The sequence below is a fragment of the Asparagus officinalis genome, chromosome 3 (genome assembly GCF_001876935.1).
Source record: "Asparagus officinalis chromosome 3, Aspof.V1, whole genome shotgun sequence".
Lineage (NCBI taxonomy): Eukaryota > Viridiplantae > Streptophyta > Magnoliopsida > Asparagales > Asparagaceae > Asparagus > Asparagus officinalis.
In genome coordinates this window covers 110,468,925-110,478,755 of record NC_033796.1, presented here as the reverse complement: position 1 = coordinate 110,478,755, position 9,831 = coordinate 110,468,925, and the positions used below count along the sequence as shown (strand labels likewise).

General features: G+C 34.6%; 1 protein-coding gene across 1 annotated transcript in view; it reads right to left on the bottom strand.

Moving 5' to 3' along the window:
* LOC109835741 (putative clathrin assembly protein At5g35200) overlaps positions 2,503-9,831 on the bottom strand; it is an 8,267-nt gene continuing 938 nt past the window's right edge. Inside the window, exons 2-16 of the mRNA XM_020403752.1 lie at positions 9,211-9,332; positions 9,057-9,126; positions 8,186-8,283; positions 7,849-7,990; positions 7,638-7,738; positions 6,994-7,077; positions 6,832-6,882; positions 6,665-6,730; positions 6,522-6,587; positions 5,424-5,504; positions 5,243-5,320; positions 4,539-4,688; positions 4,373-4,448; positions 4,167-4,285; positions 2,503-3,076 (exon numbers count right to left, since the gene is read on the bottom strand). Coding sequence (XP_020259341.1) covers positions 2,702-3,076; positions 4,167-4,285; positions 4,373-4,448; positions 4,539-4,688; positions 5,243-5,320; positions 5,424-5,504; positions 6,522-6,587; positions 6,665-6,730; positions 6,832-6,882; positions 6,994-7,077; positions 7,638-7,738; positions 7,849-7,990; positions 8,186-8,283; positions 9,057-9,126; positions 9,211-9,309 — 1,656 coding nt within the window. The 5' untranslated portion in view covers positions 9,310-9,332 and the 3' untranslated portion in view covers positions 2,503-2,701. The remainder of the gene's footprint in view (positions 3,077-4,166; positions 4,286-4,372; positions 4,449-4,538; positions 4,689-5,242; positions 5,321-5,423; positions 5,505-6,521; positions 6,588-6,664; positions 6,731-6,831; positions 6,883-6,993; positions 7,078-7,637; positions 7,739-7,848; positions 7,991-8,185; positions 8,284-9,056; positions 9,127-9,210; positions 9,333-9,831) is intronic.

The window sequence follows — 9,831 nt, the reverse complement described above, 5'->3', positions numbered from 1 at the left end:
TGGTACAAATAGGAACAATGAAGATGCACACACTTTACCTTAGCCCCTGTCTTTTGAAAATTTTACTTTTAGGTCCATAGGAGTTGTTTTAGAATGGAGAAAAGTACAAAGTAAGTTTAGTCTCCGGAAAAGTTAGTTTAAATCCCTAAATTCTAGATAGTTATTCTATTCTTAGATTGTCAAAGGCTTAATCTGATTTCCAAAAAGACTTTTATAAGGAATTACAGCTTTGTTATTGTAATTCTAAGATTTAATAACAAAATCATAAAAAGCTCAATTTTCAAAAAAAGAATCTAAGACTAGGCGAGAAATCCGGAAACATTAGTTTTAAGTCCACAAAAGGAAAAGGAAAAAAAACATTGTCTACAAACTTTAGGCAGGCCTCTAAATTCCATAAATTTTAGTTTGAAGTAAAAATGCATACTTTAATAAAAAATATTCCTTTTCAGGTAGTGTAATACTGAACCCTTATCTCCATAAATATCATTTTAAGTGTAAAGGTGATAATGCTAAAAAAAATACTTAAAACTGTGTAAATTATATCTTTTCTCATCTCTGTCCATTTATATAGTTCATTTTGTTCTTCCACTCACAGAATGACAAATCTATCTTTTCTATATTTATAAAAACTTTCACTTGATTCTCCTATTTATTTAGGATTTAATTTCTCATTTTAATTTGACAGCCAAGATATATTTTAATAATAATAATCACTAAGTTCTTCAATAGACAAAGTTTTTACGTGTAACTACTAATATCTATCCTCTTTATAAGGTCGGTTTATGATATGTAATCAAGGACTATTGTTTCTTATATTTTTAGTTTAATCTACAAATATGAATGATGTGAGAAATATATATATTAGCCTTGAGGGATAATGCTCGTCAGTGTAAAATTATGCAACCGGCATGGGCTAAAGTGCAAAAAATTAAAATGTTTTAATGGTTTTCTAAACTTCCAAACTTATCAGGTGTTTCAAAAATTTTGTGGACTTAGTTCCAAATGACAGAATTTATGAGAGTTTTAGTGAAATTTATCTTTAAAATGTAGGGCTAATAATAAACCACTAATCACTCCTTTGTATATACAAAAGATGAGAATTAAAAACATGATTATTTGTTTTTGTTTTTGTTTTTTTATCATGTATAATCAAAGAGAATTAAAATATGATCAATATATTTTTTAATTATAGATAATTTAAGAGAATTAATTATTAGATTTTGTTGTATCGCCAAATTGAAAAGAGACCTTCTGTAGTTCTATTTATTGCGAATAGGCCCCCTATAGTTCTACATGTTGTGAATAGACCACCTGTGTGAATCTTTTTGCTCTTGAAATTGTTAAAATTCCCACATACAGTTCTATCAGTGAGTACAGAGACTCAATTGCTTTGACTTTTAAAAGAGTAAAAAAGGTTCACTACGGAGTGTATTCGCACCTAGGTCAATACTTCAAGGTGCCTATTTACATTAAGTAGATCTATAAGAGATCTATTTTGCCACAATTAGAACAACATGAGGTCTCTTGCAATTGAGTGATACAACAAAGGCTATGTTTACAATAAATTCAATAAATAAACTCAAAATATATACCAGGATATTTGGCCACGTGCAATGCATGCTAGTGATTAAAAAATATGCTTGCTAATTAATCAAATTCCGATATAACTCCTCAAAAAAAAAAACTTCTATATAGAACTTATTAGCATTATGTTTTAAATTTAGAAAATATCTAAGTACAGACTAACTTTCCCCTTCGATTTAAGTTGTAGAGAATCATGAGATCATGTTTAAGATTAGGAGATCAAAATAACAGAATAAATAAACTTTGGGAAATGAATGCATTGTAAAAGGAACTATACAGTCCTAAAGATGGACTCGATTAAATTGCCTCATAGATAATTTGGTTACAGATACAGTCTGCACCCAAAAAGATATGAGAGAAGGTACATTTGTACATGAGAGCAAACTAAGCTCGGCTACACGCATAGCTATTACGGATCTTCTAATATGTTGCACACACATAGCTTCGAAATGAAGATGCACAACATTCATCGCCAACTGAATTAGGATCTGGGGGGTGAACACAACACCGTGAAGCGTATGAACAACACAGTGAATCACATTCCAATTGAATTCTCCTTCAACCATTAGATTTCTCAATTCAAAGAGCTTTGAGGATACTAGCAGTTGAATTAGGAGCTGTTTGGAAAAAGGTTTTTTAGGGGGAAAGGGCTGGAAAGCCTGCCAAAACCTTGTCAAAAGTGCAACTTTTAGCAAGTTTTCCACCCAAATCGCCTCTAAAAGAGGCGATTTGGGTGAAAAGCCTGTCAAAAGCTGCACTTTTGGCAGGCTTTCCCCCTAACCAAATCGCAAACAAACAGCCCCTTACTTGGCCATGATGTTAGAGCTGAAGGACTTGCCTCCTTTTTAGGAGTTGACATTCCCTATTTTAGCATCATGAGTCATGATATGCTTGCAGTCGCAGACATAACACAAATCCTTTCAAGAATCCAACAAGACACAATTAAGGAGCTATCATGAATCTCAATAATACAATTATTATTAAGAACCTATATCTCACAAAATAATCAACTCTCAGTATTTTCCCTCTCACCAATCAACAAACAAATGCCTTCTCAACTACACATTTTACACAATAGACGGCCCCAATCAAGAATCAATAGAATTGTACATAACTCTCACAAAAGTCCTGTATATGTATTTGCCCCTTGGACGGGCATCCCCGTGCCATACGGGTACATACCCGTATTCGCTGCATAGGGGGCCCCAAAAGGGTTCATGCCTGGTTGCTGTATTTGCTGGGTATGGCTGCTCATCTGCTGCTGAAGCATGAATGCTTGCTGCTGCTGAGCCATGGCTGACATTTGAACAGAGTAAGGAGCGGCGACTGTTGATGAGGCGTAGAATGGATCGGGGGCCATCATCGGTTGCATTGCTGAGCCTGCTGCCATTGGATTTGGTGTCTCCCATGGATTGTAGCTTGTTGGTTGGTTTGCTCTTCTGATTGCGTCATCGTATAAACTGTCTAATGTCAGCTTGTCTAGACCTCCAGCCTGTGAATCAAGTGAAATTCATTAACTAGAGTAGTAGATATAAAACATACATAAAGTAGGAGTAAAGAATGATAGGAAATGAAACAGACTACTCAACATTTATGTATCAAGGTGTCACCCCCTCCTAGATGGTCGTCTACCTCGGTGTAGACAATATTATCATACCAAAAGGAAGATAATCACGCATTTAGGGAAAGGGGGACGTAGACTGTCTGCATGACTTAATTCATTTCGAAAAAAATCTCTCCTTCCACTCATTCACAACACCTGTAGTACTAGTTATTGTCCAGCAACGATAATTAGATGATATTTTCGACCATCAACACACATGCAAGAAATCCTGAAAGTATCTAAGGTAGTATTTGCCTATTTGGAAAAGGTTCAAGAATTCGGGGTTAAGGAAGAGGGTTAAGCTAGTTAATCCATTGTGAACAGAAAAAGGGTTGAATTGGGGAGCCTGTTAGATCAGATTTATGTCAATCACTGAACTAGGTTTAGCGTTTGGGAAGAGGGAGGTGTTATTTCACTTTTAACCAGCTAATGAGTAGGACTAGTAGAAGTGTAAAACCCCTCATTTTTAGGACTTGTTAACCCTTTAGTAGTTTTTGTGTTTGGAAGATTAAGACACATTAAATCACTTTATTATATAGTTTTGTGTTTGATGGGATAAGGAGGGGTTACTACTTCTTAAACTCATACGTTACTCGTCACAAACAATGCCTAGGATTTTCCAAATAGATAGACTTAAGTACCAAGTTTCTTGTTGATTTGTTTTCAAAATACAAGCGCAAAGATTTTTAGTTATAATGATGACGAACAAAAGTAGAACTTTTTCTTGATTATGTCGGTTGTTCTCAGTGAGAGTTTCATAATGCTATAAGCAAAAAATTAATAAAGTACTTTTTATTTTATTTTCTTGTAACTTGTTGGGGGGGAAAAGCCACAAAGTAATAAAAGCCAAATTTCAGCAGAATAAAAAATTAACCACAAGTTGGCTTAAGCGTGGCATTTTGTGTAAGCTAACAAAAAATTATTACAGCCTTTATGGCAACAGAAGTTTGATAAGATTAGAGATAAAATTTCTCAGTACCAGTTTACTTGAGGCTGCTGCAGTCTCATTTGAGCTCGGAGCAGTAACCAGTGCCAATTCCCAGCCTGTTGTTCCATTCTCCGAAAAATTAGCAGAGGGAGCTGTAGTTGATACACTATCTGCAATATTGAAAATAAAAAAATTGGTCGTCAAGATACTAATTCTTGAAATTATATGTATGCAAAGGCAACCAGCAAGTAATTTACCAACTGGAACAATGGCAAGTGCCAAAGCATTTTTATTTTCTAAGTCCAAAGCATCCGGGTTGGTCTCATTTAAGCCCTGAAAAATTAAAGTAAAGAATTAGGACTCAATATAAATATTTCTTCAAGTAAATGTAATTGTAAGTGTAAAACAGAAATAAAATATTACCAGAAGATCAATTTCCTGAGATACTGGAGCTTCCTCCTTGACAGGTTCAGGAGGTGGCGTGGGTGGCTTTGGTGCTTCCTCTTCCTCTTCGGGAGTTTTTTTGTACTCTATTGCCAGTACAACCTTTGGGGTTTCCTTCTCCTCTTTCACCTGAATGAATATAAATGTTTAAATGAGCAGTTAGTACATAGGTGGAGTAAATGACATTAGGCTTTTCTTCACTTTGGTACCCTAAATTTACCCGTTTTTCCACTTCGATACCCCGAAGTATTTTTTTTTTAAAAGCACTGTGATACTCTGAAGTTTCAATCTCATTTCACTTTGATACCCTAAAGTTTTCTGTTAAGTTTAACGGGAAATCAGATGAAATCTGGATGGGAGTATCAAAATGAAATGGGATTAAAACTTTACAGTATCAGAGTGTTTAAAAATAATTTGTGAGTATCAAAGTGAAAAATGGGTAAAGTTTGGGGTTCCGGAGTGAAACTAAGCCATGAAATTATGAGGATAGCTAGTTACTGATCAGGACAAAGATGGAACTAGTTCCAGAAAAGCAAATTTGTTATTTTCTGACCATATCAATATTATGAAACTTGTCAGAAAATGGAACAGCAAAAACTACTAAAAGCATGTGGTTATTGTATACAAAGCATGCCATGAATTTTCTAATAAAAGCTTTAAGAAAATCAAGGGAGCTCTCACACCTGATCTTTGCGAACTGTTGAAGCTCTCGGAGCATCTTTCACATACTCCTCCATGGCTTGGAGGAATGATGCAGGGGGCTGCAATAATATTATTAAAATAATTCAAATGCATTAGAACTGACAACTTAAATTTATAATCAATACCATATCGAAGTATGAAATACATTTCAGAAAATGGTACCTGTTCTATCTTAATAAATTTTTGTCCACGCCCAATATCAATGCTTTTACATACTTCATAGAATTCCGACAATCTCTCTGCCTGCAAATCGGTAGGTTCTAACTTAAGTCAAAATTTACGCTGGAGCTGAGCTAATATTTACTATCCTTGATTACCTTTCATATTCTCATTGTAGCCATTATATTGCCATATGTCAAAATAACAATACACAAGCAACTAACCATTAAATACTGCTAAAAGAGAAGTGAACAATTATTATCTCTCAATTCCTCGATGTCAAAATACGGTCTTGTTTCTACTCCTAAATTTGTGAAAGCAATATTCACAATATACTTGGTTTTGTTCTACTAATTCTAGACCCTTAAGATTCTATCCACATTCTACTTTACGAAGTATCCCTTTTTTCAAGTAGTATGATCCAATAGCAAATAAGATACTTCAAGTAGTATAATCCAATAGCAAATAAAAATGCACCACTAAACTAACTAATAACTTTCCCAACTAACTCATGAGTTTAACTAACTAATAATGTTAAAAACTATCTCATAATTTTAACACATAAGTTTAAGAACCAACGTTAATCACAACCTCATTGAAGTGTTTAACAACAAATGAAAAAGGTTTAGCAATAAATGCATAACCTTAACAACAAAATGAAAAAGACTAGCAAGGTTATCTACAACAAAATGAAAAAGACTAGCAAGGTTATCTACAACTAATTCTAAGAGAAGAACTTCTAGTGTGATGTCTTTTCCATTGACTGGTAGAAGTAAGTCTTAAATTTAGTCTCTCTAACCATTAGACTAAAACTTCGAAGTCATGGTAGGGTCGAGAATTATAGTTTTATATTAATTCTAACATGCCCCCGCAAGTTGAGCACCCTTTTTATGGGTTGAAAACATGGACTCACGCAGCAGTAACAATATTTCAGAAATCGTGGCCAACAAGATTCAAACCTGGGTTGCTCTGTATCATCTTAAAGAAGTCGCTCTAATCATTACACCAAAACTCTAAAGTTATGATGAGGGTCGAGTATTATAGTTTTATATTAATTCTGACAATAAGATGCAGCTTTTGTACAAGGAATCTATAATTTACCTGTTGACCTGCCTTCCTATATATGTCAAGTGCCCTAACAGCGTCATGTCGCTTCATCTCAAAGAACTGAAAACCATGACAATAGCTATTAGATATAAAAACAATAGCACATAATGTTGTAATAAGAAGTAAAATAATAATACCTTGTCAACCAAATTGATTGTACCATCACTAATTGCATTATAGATCTTTACACTCTCCCCAGCAACCTAACAAGATAAAATATGAAACGATGAGAATAGAAAGACTTCCAGGAATAACTTAAAATATGAAAACATACCAAAAGTCAAAACTAGTAAAGTTCCCTTACCATTGAAAGAGCCAGCTGAATCACAAAATTATAAGAAGCTGAACCTTGTGGCTGCATAAAAGTTTTCAATTAGACCACAATCCAAGTGCATTTAGTCCAGCTGAAATAACCACTGATACTGGAAGCTAATTAAGCGCATAACTTGGGCAGAAGGGATATTACCTGGCAATTAAGTAGACGAAATAAAAGCTGTTGCATTGCTGGTAACTGTTCAAGTAACTCAGCAGTGTCAAGATCCCGAGTTCTCTGCAAAAGTCACACTTTTGTCAATAATTTCTTGCTCCACTAAAGAGATTCAAAAGAAAATACTGGTGATCAATTTAAAATGTTAATGAGGCTGAATAGTTAGAAGTTGCCTCCAACTGATACTATTAAACAAACTCAATTTAAATGTGGATGCATCATATTCTGAAACTGAGTAATAACTAAAGGGCTTATGAAGCTGGATAGCTAGAAGCTGCCTCCAACTGATACTATTAAACAAACTCAATTTAAATAAGGATGCGTGATATTCTGAACTTACTACCCCTCTAGTTTTATTGCTGCAGATAGACCTCTGAATGAAAACAAATTCACTCTATTACCCTCAGCAGTCTGTTTGCCAAAAAAAACCAATTTTCTCTTTCTCCAACAGTAAGAGAGTTAAAAATAATTCACTTAGAGGTCTATTTCAAATATTAAAACTAGAGGAGTAATCAGTTCAAAACAGTGATACTACATGGGGGCTATCCACAATTAACCTTAACTAATAAGCAAATACAAAATCAACGAGGAAAAAACAAGGAAAACTAGGATAAGATGCGTACCGGAGGATCGGTTTCAACATCATACTTGAGCACACGAAAGCACTCAAGTCTTTCTTCTAAAAATAAAGCATATGTGCGCACCCATGCGGAATAATCCCAAGCTGAAAATAACATAATTACCATAAGTAATACATTTTTTATGAGAAAATACCATAAGCCATACATGTGCACACAATTTTCCTTCACTTAAAAGTTTGGTTAGGATGCCTACCATTTGCACTGGAATCATCCTTAAAATGGGACATGTTAAGCATATGGCTTCTGCTTCTTCCATAGTTTATGAGTTCTTCGCGAAAAGTGGGATCAACTTCCCTCAGAGCACGATGTATAACAATTAACGTTTTTAAGGCAACCTGATGAGACAATGTTGGTAAAAAAATTCAAATTACAGGGATGATGTTGAGGATAAATTATAGCTCTCATTCTACAAATAATAAGTCAAGAAAAACCAAATGATTAATATATGACTGTTTTCATGCTGGGGCCAAAATTACTTTTAAAAAAGTGCGGAAAAGAGAAGTCCAATAAGAAAATAGTTCGACACATACCGCCCAGTTATGTGTCTTTGCGAGACGTCTTGCAAGCGCATGAATGCAATAAGCCACGTCTGCTCGAGGCCTTGAAGCCGAGATGGAATAGAAAATAGCTGCAAGAAATGTAATTAAGTTCATCAGCACATAGTAATTTATTGATTATAAAGAAGTAAAGGAAAAGGTCGTTGGCAATTATTATTGAAAATCACAGTTGCGAGGTCTATGATATCTGATTAGAGTCGGGTTAGAAGTTACAGGGTCACACTTGAAGTTGCCACCAGGACAACAGGTTAAGATCAATGTGAATTCAGGCAATGTACTATTTATAAAGAAAATAGTCTTCCACTAAACTCCGAGATAGCCCTTGATAGATCTTGAATGCTGAAAAAAAATTCATACAACGGAATGTAAAATAAACATAAAAGCTAGCGATAGAGGCTTCATTATTGAAATTAGCTAATGGTCAGTGATTGGTCATCTATGGACTATATTAGTTCTCTAATACGAATTTACAATCTTGTTTCTGAGAAGAAAGCAGAACATAGTATGCTACCATCTTTACCTAAGCAACATACGGGCAAGAGGAAGAGGCAGCAACAACATAGAAGGGACAAAAACTTATGTTTTTCTAATTACAAGCATTGAATTCGCATGACTAAGTTGCAATATACATTTGACAGTGGCACTTATAGATAGTTTGCAGGACTAATACTGCTAAATTAGACAACAAATTCACATCTTTTGGCTACATTCCCCTCGCTACCATAATGTATGATTTACCTCGTATTTCTCATATTCTAGATCACTCCTTAGTGAAACATTAGAATAAACCAATTATGACTTTCATAACTCAAATCCATAAGCAAAGAAATTGAATGCTACTGACCTTTTACGTGTTTCTCCTTTGCGGGACGCTCAACATGATTAGTAGCCCTTACTATTGCAATATCCAATTCCTAGAGTTCATCAAAAATTCAACAAAAAAAAATCAAAATAAGTGTCACGAAAAGGAAATTAAATTGTAACACGAAAATTCTTACCTTGTAATCACTGTTCACTTTGGCGAGGGTAACAGTAGTAGTGTCCTTTACAGCTCCAATATACTTCCGCAAGCTCGTTTGTGATCCCCCTACAGCCATTCTCCTCTCTCCAACTCAGGTTTCTAAACAAAGAACAAAATGTAATCAAACAAGGCCAAATCGAAATGTTTACATATCGCACCTAAGACCCATATCGATTTTAAATATTAAATTTTCATTAAAAGAACATAACGACCAAATTCCGATCCACAACACAGAAATACGAAATATACATCCCACCATCGATTCACGCAGTATTAAAATAGATCACTTTTTCCTGAACTACACAATTCAAATGAATCACAAAAAATCATACTATAACTAAAAGTAAATCATGTGATACATTCATTACCCTACCGAACCCAATTCCTCAGATGATGCAAACAATAGCTGCTCACGGTAGCCCAAAGATCTGAGCTTTTCTCAATTCACCAGCTATTCATTTTAACCTTATCTTGAATAAATAGACTACCAACCCAATCAAATTCCCCAACCAACAGATGATTTGCAAATTACCCAATCCGAAAAGGGAACTCAACCCACTGCCAAATTAACCTGTTAAATCACAAAACTCAAAACCCA